The sequence below is a fragment of the Ascidia mentula genome, chromosome 1 (assembly GCF_947561715.1).
Source record: "Ascidia mentula chromosome 1, kaAscMent1.1, whole genome shotgun sequence".
In the NCBI taxonomy this organism is placed as follows: Eukaryota; Metazoa; Chordata; class Ascidiacea; order Phlebobranchia; family Ascidiidae; genus Ascidia; species Ascidia mentula.
The window spans coordinates 2,214,186-2,236,911 of record NC_138566.1 but is presented as its reverse complement, the minus strand read 5'-3'; the positions used below and the strand labels follow the sequence as shown (position 1 = coordinate 2,236,911).

The following is a 22,726-nucleotide window of genomic DNA, read 5'->3' as shown; positions in this document are numbered from 1 at the left end:
TGGCCGACTAGTTGGTCTTCTTTGGGTGCGATAGTACCCACGTTGTATCGTGTCCAAGCAAATGTGGCATGATAAAATATACTTTTCTGCAGACAATATCGTCATCATGATGGACCAATTCACACAACTGAGGGCAAAAATTTTGGGTCGAATTTGAAGAATTGTTTCATGACAAGCACGGTATGGCCAGAAACGAGGGAGATGTTTAACAGACAAACAGAGCTGAACCCGATGCACTCATCGCTCGAATCTACTGCTTGTAAAATATTGAACTTGTACTTTTTAGTGTGGTTCCCATAGCTTGCTGTTGATGTTACCATGTATAATATTCAGTCTTTTCTAATTGTGGTAAAATTTATTTGAATTAAAATTGACTTAATTCCCATTTTGGCGGAGGAGGGTGTAAATTCTCGCTGATAGCGCTGCTGTGAGCTGTTGTCTTGACCACGTTGTTGTAAATGCGTAACAATGCACCGTTTGTACGTCACACCCATTGTTTCGAAATCTGAGCGATACGCTCGCATTGTAGTTGTGACCGAGCTTTGACATGTATGCTGTGTTTTAAACTGGAGATCTGGACGATGGTTTGTGTTGGATTTATTTCTTTGGACGCATATGGCGTTATTTTAGGTAAACTGCCTATTTTAGCCATGACTAAGACGTAGACAACAATATCTTCGTGTGTTAGAGGTGTTAACGTGTCCCTCTTTCTTTTTGCGCTTTTAAATGTTGTTGTGTGGTTTACGTTTGAAATGCGATACCTAGATGAAGTCTTGCTGTGTGGCAGACGAAACGGCGGAAGAATACAATACGTTAAATTTATGCCAGAAGATCAGTCTTCGTTTGTTTACTGACGCTGCTTAACCGGTACGAGCACAAACTTAGCCTAAGCTTGGTTTCCAGATTCATGTGATGTTTCACGTTTACAGTGTTTGTGTTAACGTAACTTCCAAATTTTTGGATGATGTTTAGGCTTGCCCGAATAACAGTTCCGTACGTCTGCCGTTCAGTTTTTATGAACATTTTCGGCAGTTGATCTTGTACTAAATATACCCGTGTTAAAGAAAGCCGCGTTGTTAAACCCGACGCGGGTCGTTTGACGTTAACCAAAATTAGGTTTCTTTTACTCACGCTGGTAGCTGCAAGGTCAACCGTGCGTGATATAACAGGAATAATTTACTTCCCACAATAATGCAATAAATTTTAACAAACGATAGAAAACCAACCAAAGTAAATCAAACCTACGCAGATTAACAATACGCATACGGATCATTTTAAATGTTTTCGAAGTAGGGAAGGGGATGCTGCAGTTCCACAGTGCCCACCACGAGTCGCCACTGGAAGCAAATCATTGGAGGAAAAGGAAGGCAATGGTAACTAATCATCACAGTTTCGCCAACTTTAGGAGATTTTTTTAACTTTCTGTAATACAGGCATTTTTAAGAGAAATTTGCTAGTGGCCAAACTACAAATGTTAGTTTTTGTAACTGAAAGTATACCTTTACATATTACGTGAATGATTATTTATTGCAAAATTTTAGTCAAATTTTTTGTTTGGTTAAGAATATTTTTTTCTCTTTTAATTCGATTTGCGTTCCACATGATTGCACAAACGACAGCAAAATAGGGAAATAACCTGATTGAAAAATTAAGATTAAAAATTAAGAGTTTGTGAATAGTCTAATATTTTATGTGTTTTTGCCTTTTGCGCTATCGGTTACCAAGCAGACCCGTTTGGCCATAGTGCCCTCCACAGTGATTCGTCTCTGTTGTTTGGTACTCAGTAAAGGGTACCCAACAGATCGACGTTGACCGAAACGGTACCACAAAGTGGAAATCAGTGCAAAATCATCACAATACAATCAAGCTATGCATTCACAATTCTGAGCTTTCATCAAAAAATACATTATGATGTTGCAATAACCTAATGCTTATACTCAAGAAACCTTATATATTGTTTTGTTTGAAAGGTGTTTAGTATTAATAACTGTGTTGTGTTAAGATGGCTGAAGTGAGTGATTTAGAAGAAGCAGAGGTTAGTGTGTGTGGGCAAAAAAACACCAACTTTTGTTTAAATGCTTTTGTCTTTTTCAGCCTGAAGCAGAATCGTCTCAAAAACGAGTGGAACATTTTGAAAGCCAACATCCAGCAAAATTAATAGCTACCCTACATAAGTATTTAATGTTTGATGTACATTGCAGATGTTATAACCTGCTGAATATTGTTTTATTCCAACTTGCCGTTTTATTTTACCTTACAAGATACATAACAGCAATGCCAGTCTTGTCTTTGTTCTGCAAATCAGCAGTGTTTTATTTTTATAAGAATGCTAATTCTATTGCTGTAAATATGATGACTCGTTTAAGAAAATATAAAAGCTATAAAAAAAACATTACTTCAGATCTTTGTTAAAAATATAAGCCCAACTCATGTACATACAACAGTTGCATTTTTAAAAGATTTCGAAGTTCAGAGAAAAACTGTTGTCATGTTGTATTGGAAGCTGATGGACAAAAGTTTGATGCTCACAAATGTGTATTGGTTGCTACATCAGATTATTTTGACAAACTTCTGAATTCTGAGGTATACCAACAAATAATGTATAATAGAATAGTTACTATGGGAATATGTAATTAATTTTGCATATAATTTAGTATATTTTGAAAGTAAATCCTAATGCTTTTAAAGTGTTTATTTTTGAATAAAACTATTGCTGTATTTAAACTATGCAAGAGGTGTTCCACACTGATGTGACATGTCCCTGTTTATTCTTATCCATAGATGAAAGAAAAGTATGAAAAAACAATTAAAATATCAGAAGTAACAGCTGAAACATTGAAGTTGGTGCTGGATTTTATTTACACAACCAAAGTCACAATTGATGAAGACAATGTTTACAAATTATTGGCTGCATCTGACTATTTTATGTTGCCAGGTTGGTATCACAAGAGAATGCTATACATGATGCTTTTTGTGTTAACAAACCATTCGAAAGATTAAAATACAATAAACAAAACCTTAATTTAGATGTTTAATTTTTGAAAATAGGTTTAGATGGAACATGCAACCCAAGTAATGCTTCATTTAGACGTTAAAAAAATAAACTAATTCACCATTTCACTCAGATTTGAAGGAACTATGTGGTGTGTTTCTTTTAAATGGACAAACACATGAAAACTCAATTGAAATTTGGACGATGGCAAAGATATACCATGCCTATAATTTGGAGGAAAAAAGTGGAAAATATATTTGTAACAACTTGATGCAAATAATGAATCAACCTGATGTTTTTCAACTTGAACTTGATGAGTTTAAATTGCTTGTAATGTTGAAGGAAACAAATGAAAAGGTTTGTACTTTAAACTCCATGAATGTGTAGTTAATGTTCTGTATTTTATGCAGATTGTCAAAGAAGAAGAAGTGTACAAGTTAGTTGTAGCATGGATAGAACATGACCAAGAAAATAGAAAACAATATTCTTCTGTGCTCTTTTCAATGTTGCGTTTGGAGAATATTGATAAAATGTTCATTTCAGAAATTATTTTAGATCAGGTAATGTCGATCAGGTAAAAAAAATGGTTGATGTATTTAATTTTTTTATGCTAGAATTTGATAAGAAAAGACAGAAAAACCCTTCTCAAAGTTGTTGATGTTTTGCGATGCCAAAATCAAATGGAACACAAGACTAGAAAAGGTAATTTCCTTACATGCACATGTCCGTTCTCCAAATGGCTCCTCAAATTAAAGAAATAAATGTAATTATGTATCATTTAGAAATGCAAATGTACATCCACCCATCAACAAGTATTCTTGTTGTCAGTTCCAATGGAGTGTTAAGAAAGTTTGATGTAAGGAAGAATTACCAGGAATTCATTTCATCAGTAAGTTGAAAACAAACATTTGATATTCATCTTAAATTTGCTAAATTATTAAAAGTAAATCCATGATACTACTGTTTTTTCATACAGACAAGCATTGGAAGTTTTAGTGCAGCTGTCAAACTGCAGAGATGGATTTACTTGCTTGGGGACGGAAATCTTTATAGTTTTGGCTCAGATCCAAAAAGAGTTGTAAGGTTAAACTTGGACTCACCTCATGATGGTTGGGAGGAATGCAATCCTTCTCCAAATATGTCTGGAGATATAGTTGCAACTGTTGTGGATGATTGTAAGTTTAAATCAATAAGAAATAATAATTGTAAATGTCATATGCAAAACAGTTAAACTAAATTTTAAACCCGCATATTTTGTATTTTTGTAGCGTACATTGTTGTTGCAAGTGGACAGGAACTGTATGTTTATGAACACAAAACAAGTCATTGGGAAAAAATTGAAAATAATAAATTTTGTGATGAAAGTTTTGTTGCCCAAGCAGGTAGTGCTTTAAAAATACTAACACATAACACATAAATGATTAATGCAACCAATGAAAGGCAGTATCGCCATACCCTATAGGTCCATACTTGGCCACTAAAAGTATTTAATCAAATTTTTTAATTACTGACTTTAACACCAAGGCCATAGTCTTGCACACAATGTATGCAAAATGTATCTATCTCACAGGAAAAGTGATTGGTCTTTCCACATTAAATTGTTACAATATACAAAAACGGAAATGGAAAAAAATTGCCGGTTTAACTATTGCCGCTACTATAGGAATAACAAGAAATGATCTGATGTATTTATTTGAAAAGAAAAAAGGTAACTAGTATGCATCTGTCTTTATTTTGATTTCATTTTTAGAAAAACTCAATACTTTCTCAGATGTTTTTGTGAGTTCTAACAGCCTAACCACATCTCCGAATTTATACAGCTACAATGACACTACAAAACGAATTTGTTGCATTGCAAGCTTGTCCAATGATGAATCTGTAATAGACGTTTGCTGTGCGAATGATAGCATCTTTTCTATTGTGAGGTAAATAAGCTTGTGTACCAGGTAAGAGATACTGTGAGTATAATATGTTCATGTTTTAGTGACGGGAGGTATAAATTACTGAGGGAATTTAATGTCACATATGGTGAACAGAGGTTGATTGCTCTTGTGATGGATTTTGCCAAAATCCTTCCATTGAATGACTGATATTTATATGTACGGTTTTTACTTGTCATATCACAAAGACAACAATGTACAATAAGGCAGATTTCGTGTACATTTGTTCCATTACATATAGAAAATACACGTTATGTTTACTATTGTGTTGTAATTGTTGCGTATTTGCTGTTCAGAACAACGCAATAAACAAAATGTAACTGTAGTTGTTTTTTAGCTTTGCGGGTTTTATTTGTTATTATCGTATGTTGTTGAATGGTTTAAAAGTTTGGGTGAAATTGTAAATTTTGTGTTTTTAATTAAGATTCATTTTGTGAATTTTCAAAACTGTAGAAAATTATCATTACTTTTATTATGTACATGTGGTTTTATCTCTTATCAAACTCCAGTAGGAATCCCGGTAACCACGATAGACAACACAGAAACCAAGCAGATTAACCAGTTAAGCTACCAATATCTCTACCACCTGCTAATTACTGAAGTAGCCTTGATAAATTTTATTACCTTGGTGCCAAAATGTTGTTTGTATCACGCTTATTATTGCAAATATTGTATATATGGTGAACTCTCTGAAAATAAATCTATTTTAATCATGCGCATTTTCTGAGTTATTTTTGTTTCATTCTTGAAGGTCGGTTCTCAAATATCCACCAACGGCTTACAAATATGGGAGATCATGTTTAAAGAGTATGTTTGGTGGGATTTTTGCATGAGAGGCCAATACGTTTGAATTGTTTTTAAATAATAACCCAAGAAAAATTATTGCTGACAGTCTAGGAAATTGCATTTAAGCTATAATGTTTTCTTGTATGACATCACATCAATATTTGTATTTAGTATTTTCGACTGCGGAAAATACCCCACTCGATCCAAGATACACAGAGTAAGTTTTAATGAGCAGATACCAGTGGACTGTTGCAATGGCGAATTTCAAAGTGTTAGGCTAGGCTTGATAATTAGAGAAAATTTTGCTGAAAATTTCAAGATTGAATCCCCCCAAACGGTATTTTATACAAGGCCCACTCCATGCCTGCGTCGGTAAAAACATAAATGTAAATTAATTTGACATTTTGACGGCTATTTTGTTTGGACAAATGTTTTGTTTCGTGACAGTTCGTTTTAAATAGCAGGATTTAGCCCGAAATAAAAGTTGTGGATGTTTTGCGTTGGAAAAATGTTAATGATCACAAGAATTGTGGTGGTAAGTTGTGTCGTTTATAAATTTTATGCAAGATTAGAATAGAAAAGGAAACTTTGTGCAATTGTTTTCTTTTGTTCGTGCCGAGCGCGTCATTAGAGAATTTGGAATTAAGGGCAGATTAATAGTTTTCTTTAGCCATTTCCGCTTCAAGCCGAAGAATTTTGCCGATACTCCCAAAAAGGCCTTTGGTTATTCATAACCTGTTGTTGGAGGTTAAAACATGGTGAATTCGCGGCCACTAACCGACGTTCCACTGAAAGCTGAAGAGGACTTGCCCCTCACCCCGAATCATTTGCTGAAGATCAATCCGAGCGTTGGACTGCCACCTACCGTGACAGCGCCAACCGACTGTTACATTCGCCGCCGTTATAGGGCGGTACAATTTCTGGCCGACGAGTTGGTCTTCTTTGGGTGCGAGAGTACCCACGTTGTATCGTGTCCAAGCAAATGTGGTATGACAAAATATACTTTTCTGCAGACAATATCGTCATCATGATGGACCAATTCACACAACTGAGGGCAAAAATTTTGGGTCGAATTTGAAGAATTGTTTCATGACAAGCACGGTATGGCCAGAAACGAGGGAGATGTTTAACAGGCAAACAGAGCTGAACCCGATGCACTCATCGTCGAATCTATTGCTTGCAAAATATTGAGCTTGTACTTTATAGTGCGGTTCCCATAGGTTGCTGCTGACGCTACTATGCATAATATTTAGTCTTTTTTTAATTGTGGTAAAAAATATTTGAATTAAAATTGACTTTATGCGCTTCCCATTTTGGCGGGGGAGGAAGTGGATTTCGCTGCTGTGAACTGTTGTCATGACCACGGTGTTGTAAATGCGTAACAATGCACCATATGTACGTCACACCTATTGTTTCGAAATCTGAGCGATACGCTCGCATTGTAGTTGTGGCTGAGTTTTGACATATATGCTGTGTTTTAAACCGGAGATCTGGACGATGGTTTGTGTTGGATTTATTTCTTTGGACGCATATGGCGTTATTTTAGGTAAACTGCCTTTTTAGCTATGACTAAGACGTAGACAACAGTGTCTTCGTGTGTTAGCGGTGTTGACGTATCCCTTTTCCTTTTTGCGCTTTTGAAAATTGTTGTGTGGTTTACGTTTGAAATGCGATACCTAGATGAAGTCTTGCTGTGTGGCAGACGAAACGGCGGAAGAATACAATACGTTAAATTTATGCCAGAAGATCAGTCTATTTTGAATAGAGTCTTCGTATGTTAGCACTGCTAACCCGGTACGAGCTCAAACTTAGCCTAAGCTTGGTTCCCAGATGTTTCTATTCATGTGATATTTCACGTTTGCAGTGTTTGTGTTAACGTAACTCCCAAATTTTTGGATGATGTTTAGGCTTGCCCGAATCACAGTTCGGTACGCGTTCTCCCGTTTAGTTTTTATGAACATTTTCGGCACTTGTTCTTGTACTAAAGATACTCGTGTTGTTTTGTTAAAACCGACGCGCGTTGTCAAAACCGACGTGCGTCGTTTGATGGAACCAAAATAATGTTTCTGCAACTTACGCTGGTGTTGCAAGGTCAACCGTACGTGACGTATAACAGGAATAATTTACTTCCCACAATAAAATACTTAATTTTAACAAACGTTTGAAAACCAACCAAAGTAAATCAAAACTACGCAGATTAACAATACGCATACGGATCATATTGAATGTTTTCAAAGTAAGGAAGGGGGTTCCGCAGTTCTTCAGTGCCCACCCCCAGCCGCCTCTCACCAGAGGAGAAGAAAGACAATGCTAACTAACCATCCCAGTTTCGCTAACTCAAAGAAAGATTTTTTTAACTTTTTGTAATACAGGCATTTTAAGAGAAATTTGCTAATGGCCAAACTACAAATGTTAGTTTTGTGTAACTGAAACTATACCTTTACATGCAAACATATTACATGAATAATTATTTATTGCAAAATTTTAATAATTTTTTTTCCTAATTTTTGTTTGGTCAATTATAATTAGATTTTGTGAACAGTCTAATACTTTCATTCACTTGAATTTTTGTCATTTGAAAATAATATTAATTGTAACAATCCTGCCAACAGTGTTGTCAGAGAGGAAACCTCATACATTGAATCATTAGGCTTCCCACGTATTGTTCTGTTCTAAAGTAAACATTTAAATGTTGTCAGTGTTTGTTAACAGGTTTGAAATGAACTGCATAGTAGAAACTTGCTGACTGAATAATTTCGGCAGTTTGCAGTCATTCAAGTTGCAAAAATGTGCACGATATGTTGTCTGTCAGATTTCTGCTACTTTTAGAAATTATTCAAGTGTTTTCAAAATGTCTTTAAACTATCAAAGCATCCATCCAGCACCAATTGAGGCAGCGTCTCATCATGAGCGACCAAGAAAGCGCTCTCAAAGCTTCAACAGCAACCATTACCAAAAGTTAACCCTCAGTTTAAATGGGTATTTTTATTTGTTGAAAAAGTTTAGACAACCATAGAACAACAACTTATGCCATTATTTATTACAAATATTACATAAGATTTCGAAGTGCGACCAAAAACTGCTGTGATGTTGTGTTCGAAACTGATGATGGGAAAAAGTTTGAAGCTCACAAATGTGTTTTGGTTTCAATGTCTGATTATTTTGATAAGCTTCTTAATGTAGATGTAAGTGAATTAATAAGGGTACCCCAAACATAAAATAAAAATGTTGGGCAATATTTTGGTATTTTTTCCACAAAGATGAAGGAAAAATATGAGGACTCTATCAAAATAACTGACGTATCATCAGAAACATTGAAGTTGGTTCTCAATTTTATTTACACAAGCAAAGTTGAGTTGGATGAGGATAATGTTTACCAAGCTTTGGCTGCAGCTGACTACTTTATGTTGCATGGTTAGTTAGAAAAAAATTGTTTTAATATTATTTATGTAAGTCTCTTTGTCTTAATTAGTTGAGCTTTGCTTGGCCATAGTGTTTCCACCTTGTTTTCTCCGTAAGGTTGTACCTAGTTTGGTGCCCAACGGGTGGCGGTGATTGTATAGTCACCACAAAGTGGAAGTCTTTGCTTGGCCGTTATTGGGTAAAGTCGTCTGATAGTCACACCAACTGCAATGATGAGACCTTATAGGTCGAAACAGTGGCCATCCTTATGCAGCTTATGCAAGTATCTTCTGTTGTTTCAATTTACTCAAATGTTTCAGATTTAAAAGAGTTTTGTGGTGAGTTTTTGTTGAATACTCAAAATTATGAAAACTCTGTAAAAATTTGGACAATGAGTAGAAAATACAATGCCAAGGAATTAAAAGATAAAAGTGAGAAATTCATTTCCGACAACTTTTTGGAAATGAGAAAACAGGAAGATGTTCTTGAACTTCAGCCACAAGAGTTTAAACTGCTTGTCGGGTTAAAAAAGAAAAACGTAAGAATAATATTTTAAAATGTATGTAGAACACTATATATATATATATATATATATATATATATATTAATTTAGTTACAGATTACCAAAGAAGAAGATGCTTACATACTAATAAACATGTGGGTTGAATACAATGAGAAAAGCAGAAAAAAGTTTATTCCAGAGCTTTTTTTGATGTTGGATTTGGAAAACATGTCAAAGCTTTATCTTTCAAAATGTGTGAAAAATAAGGTAAAATTATGTTTGAATGTTTTGTTTAATGAAACACACACTTACCTAAGGCTAGGTCCACAAACTGAGTTTGCACTGGCAAAATATTATTATTTCACACAAAAAGTGATGTTTTGTGTTGTGTGTTTATTCTGGTTTGCTGTATTGCTAGGATACTCTGCTTGATTATGAGGAAGTTATGAGAAAAATTGCAGACAGAATTTCTGATTCTGTTGCTGAAAAGGACATGGAAAAATTTAGTAGGTATTTTAAAAAAGAAACTAAATGATTGTGACGTGACATATTGATATAGTTGCAATTTATTTTCAACCCCTTTAATCTTTTTTTTTGCGATTTTAAATACTTTTGACACTATATTTTTTATTCTCAAAACATGGATGTTACAGACTCCACAACAAGTATTCTGGCACTGAACTCAAATGGTGTTTTGAGGAAGTACAACATTAGGCATAAGTTTCAACAAAACATTTCACATGTAAGTTGTATATATTTTTGCATGTTGTAGTTCTTGAGGTTAATCAAGTTGTATTTTTTTTATTTCTTTTGCTAATTAATAAATAGGTATTTAATCATTATCTTGGTGATATATAGGAGTATTTATCTTCTATACATTACCTACCTAAATTTTCGATTCTAAAAAACAACTGATGTAAAATTGCAGAAAACATACAACAAAATCACCACAGCTGTGAAAGTCCGAAGGTGCATTTATCTGATTGAATGCCAAAGTAGTGATGGTGGGGTAACTAGAAGCAGCAATGTTGGTGGGGGATTCACATTTGGAGGCAGCTTTGGTAGTTTGGGATTTGAAAGCAGCAAACATAATGTTGTCAAGTTGGATTTAAACCGACCTGAAACTGGCTGGAAACCTGAACAACAGCTTACATGTAATGCCTCACAATATCAATGTGCTACCGGAAACGACTGTAAGAGCTTCTAATGTTCTACCAGCTCACAATAGAATGCATGGTTTAATATATCATGTAATATGCATCATGTTTGGTACAAATAAAATTTCTAGGTTGCTTAAAGTTCCCATCCTCATAAATTCCCATCATAAAACCTAAGTGACATGTTTTATATTTTAAATCAGCACAAATATTTGTGGTTTTTGATTCTGGAACTCTTTTGCACACATTTGATGAATCAAGTAAAACATGGAACAAGCAAACTTTTGAGTATGTAGGGCAAATCAATTGTCTTGCTGCAAATTCAGGTGACCACAGTGAAATGATAATATTGAGTTTACAGTGAGGAATTTATATATAAAGGTGTGTGGTTCTTTCCCTCTTGGCATTATTATGAATCAACATTACAACAAATACCAAAACAAGTGGACAATGTGAAAAAAGCTTTGTCACAGAATGGAGATTTGTACTTATTTGCTGATGGTTTGTTTAACACACTTGATCTGCAATTAAACTTTCTTATAAAATGTTTTAAATAGATGGAGGTAAGAAGTTCAGTCTTTGGATGTATAATACCCGAAACAAGAAAGCTCTGAAGTTGAGTGAAATGCGAGGAATACATTCTGTGAAAGATGCTTGTTTTGTGAATGGAAACATTGTAGCTGTAATGCAAAGGTACACAACCACAAAAAGCTCTTTATATAAATGTCAATTCAGTTTTATTTTGCAAAACGAAATGCAGATGAACAATTAATATGCAAAAATAAATGGCATGGAGACCAATACAACAATGAGGTTTATGGAGTTAGCTGACTTTACTTTTGCTGTGAACCACATATTAATGCACAAACTGACGACTTTGCTGTGCATTTGTAAGTGTTTACAACAAAATGTGATATTTTTACAGTATTCCCGAAGGATGGTTGTTAAAGGAGTTCAGCATGGCACGGAAAACATGGAGTATCATCACCAGTATTGAAAATGAAGGGGATTTCGAACACATTTTTTCTATGGACTGAATCATGAAAAAGTCACACAGTTTCCTTCTACATGTATAACTTTTAATTTAATTAAAATCATGTTTTATTGCAGCCGAGGTAAAAAAATGTATTGAATGTTTCGATTTATACAAAAAAAATATTGGATGACATATATGTGTGGGCTATTATAGCCATAAAAAATATGTACCATTGATTTGCAGGATTTTTTTGTTGCGTCATATCTTGTTGAATGTCAAAAAATTAGGGGTGAGATTATAAATTTTGTGTTTTTAATTAAGACTCATTTTATGAATTTCCAAAACTGAACTAGAGAAATAATTACTGTGAATATGTACATGTGGTTTTATCTCTTATCAAACTTCAGTAGGAATCCCTGCAACCACGATAAGACAACACAGAAACCAAACAAATTAACCAGTTAAGCTACCGATATCTCTGATAACTGAAGTAGCCTTGATAAATTTTGTAACCTTAGTGCAAAAATGTTGTTTGTATCACGCTTTTTATTGCAAATATTTTACATGTAGTGAACTCTGAAAATAAATCCATTGTTAATCATGTGCATTTTCGGAGTTATTTTTGTTGCATTCTTGAAGGTTGGTTTTCAAATATCCACCAACGGCATCAAAATATGGGAGTAATCTGTTTAAAATGTAGAGTATATTGGGTAGGATTGTTGTTAGGGATGCCAAAACGTTTGAAATTTTAGCGATAATTCCAAGAAAACTTATTGCTGCCAGTCTAGGAAATTGCATTTGAGCTATAATGTTATCTTGTACGGCATCACATCAATATTTTTGTTAAAGTAACTTTCGACTGCGGAAAATATCCAACTCGTACATACACGAAGTAAATTTTACGGTCCAATGAGCAGGGACTGGTGGACCGTTGCAACGGCGAATTTCAAGGTGTTTGGGAAAAGTGAGAGTTTGATTTCTGTGAATCGCCTGTTAGTCCTTATGGCTGACAGAGACTCAGTAACGGATCAATGCAGAAAATGATAAATAATCCCAAGTCGTCTGTCTGTTTCAAGTTTTTACGACATATATATTTCACCTGTCTGTGCAGGCATCATCAGTATCGCTAAAAAAACAACACAACAACGAAGTTAACCAACAGTAATGCAAATGTAAAAATACCTTACAAACTGACAATCAGATTTCACGATTAGGTAAGGTGCGACTGAACTGTCGGCTTTGGCTTGTTTGTGGGGACGCTCGATAGAACACAAAATAAAAGAAAAAAGGGGGAGAGAACACAACAAGCTGCAAACGATAGCGGTAAAAAATGCCGGCGGTGATCTGGCTCTACGTCATTGATAAGCTTGTCACAATGACAACACAGTTGGTGGACACTTCAACGGTAAGCGGAAGTAAAAACAAAAACAAAACCGACACTTACATTGTATTAGGCAATATAAGGGGGTTGATGTTAATTTTTGCCTTGATTTTGTGAAACCATTTGTCTTCACAAATATCCAATAAATGCACTGGGGGCTGTTCTACGAAGACGACTTTGAAGCATTTTGCCATGTCAACATGTCGGTGCTGCTTGTGTTGTGCGTGGTAGTGGTGGAGCAACGCAGCTCGGTCGGTATTTCCGTTGTCTTTTCCCGTTTTCCAAACAGCTCGATGTCCGTTCCATCGAGTGGAAAACTTGTTTTTTGTTTGGCCAACGTATTAGTCACCACATAAAAGGCAGGTAGCTATATAGATGCCATAGTTACGACATGTCAATGTCTGACGGAGTGGAATTGGCCCACTGGGTGTTAATAACTGGTTGGTACTCACAACCATTGATGTTTGGTTGCCGAAATTCCCACAGAGGGCGCAATGGCCGCAAGGCTGTGACAGTCCTGTTTTGTGCGGGTTTTGATCGTCACAATGAGCGATGCCTCTATACTTGGTGAGCATACAAGCGAGAGTGTGTGGGCGCTTGTAAACTACCAAGCCGAAGCCGACAGTTCAGTCGCACCTTACCTAATCGTAAAATCTGATTGTCAGTTTGTAAGGTATTTTTACATTTTTTTTGACCGTTAACAATAAAGGTGCATCATAGCGACACTGCTCCTTTATGTGCTCAAATGACACATTTACCAACGCCGTGCGACGTTTTGCCGCTTGCCGAGGTCCCGTTCCTCGTATGTATTCCAAAAACGGAACGAATTTTGTTCGTGCTGAGCGCGTCATTAGAGAATTAATTGAGGATTGGAATTAAAACAGATCAATAGTTTTCTACAAGCAATTTCCGCTTCAAGCCGTATCAAGGCAGCTCGAAAACCGAAGAATTTTGCCGATACTTCAAAAAAGGCCTTTGGTTATTCATAACCTGTTGTTGGAGTTTGAAGACATGGTGAATTCGCGGCCACTGACCGACGTTCCACTGGAAGCTGAAGAGGACCTGCCCCTAACTCCGAATCATTTGCTTAAGATCAATCCGAGCGTTGGGTTGCCACCTACCGTGACAGCGCCAACCAACTGTTATGTTCGCCGCCGTTATCGTGTTCTTGCATTGCTGGGTGCTATAGTACCCACGTTGTATCGTGTATGTGGCATGATAAAATATACATTTGTGAAGACAACATCGTCATTAAGATGGACCAATCCACCCAACTCGGGTCAAACAATTTTGGGTCGAATTTGAAGAATTGTTACATGACAAGCACGGAATAACCAGAAACGAGGGAGATGTTGAACAGACGAACGGAGCTGAACCCGATGCATGAGGACACACTCATCGCTCGAATCTATTGCTTGTAAAATAATGAACTTGTACTTGCTGTGAACTGTTGTCATGACCACTTTGTTGTAAATGCGTAACAATGCACCATATGTACGTCACACCTATTGTTTTGAAATCTGAGCGACACGCTCGAATTGTAGTTGTGCTTCGACATGTATGTTGTGTTTTAAACTGGAGATCTGGACGATAGTTTGTGTGGGATTTATTTCTTTGGGCGCATATGGTGCTACTTTAGTCCAACTGCCTATTTTAGCTATGACTAAGACGTAGACAACAGTATCTTCGTGTGTTAGCGGTGTTAACGTTGTCCCTTTTTCTTTGTTTGAAAGTTGTTGTGTGGTTTTTGTTTGGAATGCGTTACCTTGATGAAGTCTTGCTGTGTGGCAGACAAAACGGCGCAAGAATACAATACGTTAAATTTATGCACTCTGTTTTGAATAGAATCTTTTGGGGTTTAGGCTTGCCCGAATCACTGTTCGGCTTTCGTTTTGTCGTTTAGTTTTTATGAACATTTTCGTCAGTTGTTTTTGGACTAAATATACCGTGTAAGTAACTGACGTCACACGAAGAAATATTCACTCTCTATCATATAATTTGACGTCTCTTAGTTTAAGATGTTCGCATGTAGGTAATACAATTCTGCGCATAAATACAAATGTTACTTTTTGAGGAACTACCACTATATGCGAACCTGGTGCGTAAATGCTACTTGCTTATTTAAAGATTAACCAAGATTTACAATAATACGATAAATAACTATTTTATACCTTGTTTTATTTAACATTTTCGCGGTTTATCAGAGGCCAAGGTTTGATTTTAATTGATAGCGGGAGTGTGTAAGGTTGTTTGATTAACGAAATTTCAGTGGTAATCGTTTGTGCAAGATTTCATGGTCGAAATGTGTTCGTGGCGTGCGCACAACATAGGAAAATACAGAGGGGGTATGGTTTTTGTTCCTCAAACTTGTTTCGTGTAAAAGTTTAATATTATTTGATGCAATGGACGCTAAAGAATATTCGTCGTCAAGGATTTCAACGGCACACGTTGTTGCTTAGAGTTATGATATAGTATACTGTAACATACACAGAGAAACCAGTACTTATATTGCGTAATGTTTCGTTTGCAGCTTTGCACAAGCATTGCAAGCCCCCGTTACCAGATGTGATAAATATTTCTCAATCTCCGACCCAAGTGTAAACATAATCTCATAATGCGACTTGAATGATAAATCCATCGAATGTTCTCGAGGAAAGGGATTCATTCAACATCCTGTTTACCACATGAAATGTTCTCCTATGCTTACCTTTGTTCTTGTATTAAATTAACCCAAGTGATCTATAACGGCACGTGACTAAACCAACCAATAAGCTCCCGATAGTCGAAGTATAGACAGTGATGTGCGTCTGTTAATTGAGTTCTTTGCATTCGGCCTCGACTCTACTCTATTCGAAATCGTCGTTCTATCTTTAATCTTCTATTCGGTGACAAGACACTACTATTATTACTGAGACTCTACAAGCTATTCAGCCGCTTGGGATTTATTTCCACAGTCTGATAATAAACTGTTTATTCGGATTCAACCGTTTGCTGGTGAGGAAGGTAAAACCTTACAATACATATCATATTCATATTCGAACCTTAGTATGAATTTATGTTTTTTATGACGTTGGAAAGTTCAGCCTTTGATCTATTACGTGTAAAAATCAAGTCGCTGTCCCATAAGATGGATGAGTTATCCGCACCCAAAATTTAGTTAACTGGCGTTTTTTTGTTAACTTGCTTCCCTCTGGTGCAACAACCTACCTATTTTGCACTCTGTGTATAATTTCTACCCTGCGGTGTAATTGCATTCGCAGAATTCTTGATGTCAAACAAATTCCTGCTTTCACTCTACTTTAGGATCTTTCTATTACTTTGTGCTATTCGAAAATACAACATCTAGTAACGACACTTGTTGCAATCTTCACTCTCCAATACCCCTGTTGCGTCAAAGGCATCAAAATAGGGGAATAACCTGTATCAAAAGTAAAGTATCTGCTGTGGAACTGTTGCTAGGTACGCCTTTTTCAAGACTTTTTCAAGAAGTTGACTGACATTGCCCTTTACTCATCCCATTTCGGGCTGGTGTTATAGCAGTATTACGTTATCTACCGTTTAAAACTATAGAGCATTTAATTTTCCAGCTCAGTTTTAGGGTCAATCAGTCTATTGCATATTCAATTACATGTTTTGCGACAACACACTGCTATGATTACTGAGACAAAACATGTTATTCGCTGGCATGGGGTTTGTTCAAACAAGGTTAATAATAAACTTTGAAGTGTTTGTCAGTAATACAAGCATTTTTATTCAGATGTAAATATAAAGTGCAGTTTGGTGTCACAAGAATGATAATAATATCTAACTGTTTTTTCAAAAAATGGCCTTTGGTTATCCATAACCTATTGTTGGAGGTTAAAAACATAGTGAATTCGCGGCCACTGGAAGCTGAAGAGGACTTGCCCCTCACCCCGAATTATTTGCTGAAGACCAACCCGTGTGTTGGACGGCCACCTACCGTGACAGCGCCAACCGACTGTTACATTCACCGCGCTGCTGTGAACTGTTGTCCTGGCCACGTTGTTGTAAATGCGTAACAATGCACCATATGTACGTCACACCCATTGTTTCGAAATCTGAACGATACGCTCGCATTGTAGTTGTGACTGGGCTTTGACATGTATGCTGTGTTTCAAACCGGAGATCTCCACGATAGTTTGTGTTGGATGGCGCTACTACCAGGACGTAGACAACAATATCTTCGTGTGGGTGTTAACGTGTTGTTGTGCGGTTTACGTATGAAATGCGATACCTTGATGAAGTCTTGCTGTGTGGCAGACGGAACGTTGGAAGAATACAATACGTTAAATATGCCAAAAGATCAGTCTATTTTGAATAGAATCTTCGTATGTTAGCACCTTTACGAGCACAAACTTAGCCTAAGCTTGGTTTCTAGATTCATGTGATGTTTCACGTTTGCAGTGTTTGTGTCAACGTAACTTCCAAATTTTTGGTTGATGTTTAGGCTTACCCTAATCACAATTCGGTATGCGTTTTGCCGTTTAGTATTTATGAACATTTTCGGCAGTTGTTTCTGTGCTACCTGTTTTACAGAAAGCGCGCGTCGTTTGACGTGAAAGAAAATAAAGTTTCTGCTACTCACACTGGTAGCTGCAAGTTTAACCGTGCGTGAAGTATAACAGGAATAATTTGCTATTCACAATATTATACTAAATTTCTACAAACGATTGAAAACCAACCAAATCAAAACTACGCAGATTAACAATGCGCAAACGGATCATATTAATTGATTTCGACAATCAAGTAGGGGGGATGCTGCAATTCCACAGTGCCCACCCACGATCCACGACTGGAAGTAAATCATCAGATGAGAAGGAAGACAATGTTAACTAATCAGCCCAGTTTCGCTAATTTAGGAGCATTTTTTAACTATCTGTAATGCAGGCATTTTAATAGAAATTTGCTAATGGGCGAATTACAATTAGTGGAACTATGTAACTATACGTTTACATGCGAACATATTACGTGAATGAATATTTACTGCAAAATTTCAATCAAATCTTTTTGAAATATTTATTCTGTTACATTTTTTCTTTGATGTCGATTTGCGTTCCACATGATTGCACAAGCGACAACAAAATAGGGGAATAACCCGATTGAAAAACAAAAGCATAGCTTTTACAAAACAGTTAAACTCAATGGTCGTTTAGTTGTAGATTTTGTAAATAGTCTAAGACTCTGATTGATGAATTTGAAGTTTTGTCATTTGTAAATATTATTAATTGTAACAATCCTGCCAACAGTGTTGGCAGAGAGTCAGGAAACCCCATACATTGAATCATCAAGCTTCCCACGCATTGTTCTGTTATAAAGTAAACATTAAAATGCTGTCAGTGTTTGTTAACAGGTTTGAAATGAACTGCATAGTAGAAACTTGCTGACTGAACAATTTACACTGACTTTTTATTATTAAAAATGTAATGAGCAGAGGGGGAAGATTGATATTTAATTGTAGTTCTTCCTGTCACACCCTAATTTAAATGTTTCATTCAGTAAGCTTTACCATTAGGCGTGAAGTAAAAAAAATGTTACTACGCTAAGTTATTTGTAATGTGCAATGAAAAGAGTGGAAAGAAATATACTCTATTGAAAAAAACATAAAAAAAACATGCTTATACTCAAGAAACCTTATATTGTTTTTCATGAAATTAGTTTAGTATTAATAACCTTGTTGTGTTAAGATGGCTGAAGTGAGTGACTTAGAAGAAGCAGAGGTTAATGTGTGCAGGCAAAAAAACACCAACATTTGTTCATTTAAATGCTTTTGTCTTTTTTAGCCTGAAGCAGAATTGTCTCAAAAACGAGTGGAATGTTTTGAAAGCCAACATCCAGCAAAATTAATAGCTACCCTACATGGGTATGTAATGTTTGATGCACATGACGGATGTTATAAGCTGCTTAATATTGTTTTCCTGCTAATAACTGGTTTAAGAAAATATAAAAGCTATAAAAAAACATTACTTCAGATCTTTGTTAAAATGATAAGCCTAATAGAACTTATTGTATGAACAACAGTTTCATTTTCCCAAGATTTCGAAGTTCAGCGAAAAACTGTTGTCATGTTGTATTGGAAGCTGATGGACAAAAGTTTGAAGCTCATAAATGTGTATTGGTTGCTACATCAGATTATTTTGACAAACTTCTGAATTCTGAGGTATACCAATGCGTAATATTGATTTAGTTTATTTTGAAATTAAATCTTAAAACTTTTAAAGTGTTTTGCTTTCCATTAAAACTATTTCTGTGTTTAAACCATGCAAGAGGTGTTCCACACTGATGTGACATGTCCCTGTTTATTCGTATCCATAGATGAAAGAAAAGTATGAGGAAACAATTAAAATATCACAAGTAACAGCTGAAACATTGAAGTTGGTGCTGGATTTTATTTACACAGGCAAAGTCACAATTGACGAAGACAATGTTTACAAATTGTTGGCTGCTTCTGACTATTTTATGTTACCAGGTTGGTATTAAAACAAAATGTGATACATGATAGTATTTTTTTTGTTAACAATTCATCCAAAGGAAATATATAAATGCAAAAAAACAATCACTTTATTGTTTGAAAAGAGGTTTTGAAGGAACACGCAACTCAAGCAATGCTTTATTTGGGCATTAAAATTAACTCACTACTTCTTCTAGATTTGAAGGAATTGTTAAGTGTGTTTCTTTTAAATGGACAAACACATAAAAACTCAATCGAAATTTGGACGATGGCAAAGAGATACCATGCCTATAATTTGGAGGAAAAAAGTGAAAAATATATTTGTGGCAACTTGATGCAAATGATGAATCACTGTGATGTTCTTCAACTTGAACTTGATGAATTTACATTGCTTGTAATGTTGAAGGAAACAAATGCAAAGGTTTGTACTTTAAACTCCATGAATGTGTAGTTAATGTTCTATATTTTACGCAGATTGTCAAAGAAGAAGAAGTATACAAGTTAGTTGTGGCATGGATAGAGCATGACCAAGAAAATAGAAAACAATATTCTTCTGTGCTGTTTTCAATGTTGCATATGGAGACTATTGATAAAATGTTCATTTCAGAAATTATTTTAGATCAGGTAATGTCGATCAGGTAAAAAAATGGTTGATGTATTTAATTTTTTTATGCTAGAATTTGGTAAGAAAAGACAGAAAAACCCTTCTTAAAGTTGTTGATGTTTTGCGATGCCAAAATCAGATGGAACACATGACTAGAAATGGTAATTTCCGTACATGCACATGTCCGTTCTCCAAATTGCTCCTGAAATTACAGAAATGAACAAAATTATGTGTCGTTTAGAAATGCAAATGTACATCCAGCCTTCCACAAGTATTCTTGTTGTCAGTTCCAATGGAGTGTTAAGAAAGTTTGATGTGAGGAACAACTACCAGGAATTTATTTCATCAGTAAGTTGATAAAAAACTAAAAATTAAAACTTGATATTTCTCTTAAATTTGCTATATTAATGTAAAACCATGACACTACTGTTTTTTTTTCATGCAGACAGGAATTGGAAGTTTTAGTGCAGCCGTCAAACTTCAGAGATGGATTTACTTGCTTGGGGATGGAAACCGTTATAGTTTTGGCTCAGATCCAAAAAGAGTTGTAAGGTTAAACTTGGACTCACCTGATGATGGTTGGGAGGAATGCAATCCTTCTCCAAATATGTCTGGGAATATAGTTGCAACTGTTGTGGATGATTGTAAGTTAAATAAGAAATAATAATTGTAAATGTCATATGCAAAACAGTTAAACTTAATTTTAAACCCGCATATTTTGTATTTTTGTAGCATACATTGTTGTTGCAAGTGGACAGGAACTGTATGTTTATGAACACAAAACAAGTGATTGGGAAAAAATTGAAGATAGTAAATTTGATAATGAAAGGCTTGTTGCCCAAGCAGGTATTGCTTTAAAAATGCTAAGGCCATGTTCTTGTACACAATGTACGCAAAATTTATCTTTTTCACAGGAAAAGTGATTGGTCTTTCCACATTAAATTGTTACAATATACAAAAACAGAAATGGAAAAAAATAGCCGGTTTAACTATTGTTGCTTCAATGGGAATAGCAAGAAATGATCTCATGTATTTATTTGGAAAGGAAAAGAGTAAGTAGTTGGAATGATGCAAATTGCATCTGTCTTTTTTTATTTTATTTTTAATAAAACACAATACTTTCTCAGATGTTTTGGGGAGTTTAAACAGGCAATTCACACCTACGAATTTATACAGCTACAATGACACAATTAAACAAACTTGTCAGATTGCAAGTTTGTCTAATGATGACTCTGTAATAGACTTTTGCTGTGTGAATGATAACATCTTTGCTATTGTGAGGTGAATAAGCTTGTTTACAACGTAAGAGATACTGTGAGTATAATATGTTCGTGTTTTAGTGACGGGAGGTATCAATTACTGAAGGAATTTAATGTCACAAATCGCCAACAGCGGGTGATTGCTTTTGTGAAAGATTTTGCCAAAATCCTTCCATTGAATGACTAATTTATATTGTAACATACGTTACAGAAAGCAGTGCTTGTATTGCGTAATGTTTTGCGTGTGTAACATACGTCACAGAAACCAGTGCTTGTATTGCGTAATGTTTTGCGCGCAGCTTTGCACATGTACTGCATAATCCCACAATGTGACCCAAATGATTGAGCCATCGAATATTCTCGAGTAAAGTGATTCATTCAACATCCTGTTTACCACATAAAATGTTCTCCTATGCTTATGTCACATCACACCTATGTTCTTGTATTATATTACTTCAAGCGCCTCATGATATCACGTGACATTATTGACCAATCAGCTCTCATAATGGAGAGCGTTAAAAAGCCCAGGTTCGACCGGTAAATTCATTCTAATTCATTCTATTTGATTCTACTTGATTCTACTTGATTCTACTTGATTCTATTTGATTCCATTCTATTTGCTGCCATTCTATTTGCTGGCATCCTAACAACGTTGTATTGAAAGTTGTAATGTACCGTCGTAATGATGAAGATAACAGAAATGAATACAATTATTCGGGAAGAGATCTTGGTTCTGGGTGCTTTATGGAACGGGGCAGAAGCAGGTTTAACCATCAAAGAGACTCAATAACCGCTCAGGCCATCGAGACCCTGTTAAATATCTCTGAGACCCTTAAGGCCCGTTTACACACGAACACAGTTTGGCACGGCACAGCACAGTCTGGCACACACGGCGTTTACACTACTGGAATAATCGAGCACGACTACAGGGATTTCCCTGTAATGAACACGAAACCGACAAGTGCAAGTGACAAGTTACGTTGATTATTTTTTAAGGTTGTCAGTCATGCCTTGCATTTCTCGGCCCCGCCAGCGATATTATAGATACAAATTAAAGTTGTTGTACATATTCTTCAACAAAAAGCATGTACTGTTTTACACAGTTAAGGCATGTAATGTTTTGCATAATTTTTTTACGACGCAAGGTAACACTACAATATGCTGAACCAAACACCACAGATTATGAAAACAAAGATGGTATAATTGAACCAGGACAAAGGTTTTCCACAGCAGCATCCCGCTGAGACGCCGTTCCACA

General features: G+C 35.7%; 3 protein-coding genes across 7 annotated transcripts; all 3 read left to right on the top strand.

Moving 5' to 3' along the window:
• Positions 1-541: 541 nt before the first annotated feature.
• Positions 542-5,638, top strand: LOC145905337 (kelch-like protein 12). Of its 3 annotated transcripts, none has more exons than XM_082992528.1 (15): positions 542-630; positions 1,294-1,373; positions 2,003-2,035; positions 2,095-2,174; positions 2,460-2,583; positions 2,782-2,935; positions 3,126-3,349; positions 3,403-3,552; positions 3,607-3,694; positions 3,775-3,881; positions 3,969-4,167; positions 4,261-4,374; positions 4,563-4,700; positions 4,813-4,917; positions 4,977-5,638. In XM_082992528.1, exons 1-14 carry the CDS (start codon positions 552-554, stop codon positions 4,872-4,874), a joined length of 1,632 nt encoding a protein of 543 aa, XP_082848654.1. In that variant the 5' UTR covers positions 542-551; the 3' UTR covers positions 4,875-4,917; positions 4,977-5,638. The 3 variants fall into 3 exon arrangements, with proteins under 3 accessions (XP_082848654.1, XP_082848640.1, XP_082848646.1); XM_082992514.1 differs by having other exon boundaries at positions 4,764-4,917; XM_082992520.1 differs by having other exon boundaries at positions 553-867; positions 4,764-4,917.
• A 2,086-nt stretch (positions 5,639-7,724) lies between these two features.
• Positions 7,725-12,830, top strand: LOC145905388 (uncharacterized). 3 transcript variants are annotated; one of them, XM_082992594.1, is made up of 12 exons: positions 7,725-8,697; positions 8,777-8,903; positions 8,979-9,132; positions 9,441-9,658; positions 9,734-9,889; positions 10,041-10,128; positions 10,276-10,364; positions 10,551-10,776; positions 10,983-11,105; positions 11,161-11,280; positions 11,337-11,472; positions 11,705-12,830. In XM_082992594.1, the coding sequence occupies exons 1-12, from the start codon at positions 8,570-8,572 to the stop codon at positions 11,814-11,816; spliced, it is 1,677 nt and encodes a 558-aa protein (XP_082848720.1). In that variant the 5' UTR covers positions 7,725-8,569; the 3' UTR covers positions 11,817-12,830. The 3 variants fall into 3 exon arrangements, with proteins under 3 accessions (XP_082848720.1, XP_082848714.1, XP_082848706.1); XM_082992588.1 differs by having other exon boundaries at positions 9,740-9,889; positions 10,551-10,815; positions 11,705-12,829; XM_082992580.1 differs by having other exon boundaries at positions 10,551-10,815; positions 11,705-12,829.
• Positions 12,831-18,807: 5,977 nt separating this feature from the next.
• On the top strand, positions 18,808-22,153 carry LOC145905453 (kelch-like protein 12). Its single transcript, XM_082992661.1, has 13 exons — positions 18,808-18,874; positions 18,938-19,017; positions 19,191-19,314; positions 19,470-19,623; positions 19,803-20,026; positions 20,080-20,229; positions 20,283-20,370; positions 20,451-20,557; positions 20,655-20,853; positions 20,942-21,055; positions 21,124-21,261; positions 21,337-21,490; positions 21,550-22,153. Exons 1-13 carry the CDS (start codon positions 18,842-18,844, stop codon positions 21,653-21,655), a joined length of 1,671 nt encoding a protein of 556 aa, XP_082848787.1. The 5' UTR covers positions 18,808-18,841; the 3' UTR covers positions 21,656-22,153.
• The last annotated feature ends 573 nt before the right edge of the window (positions 22,154-22,726 follow it).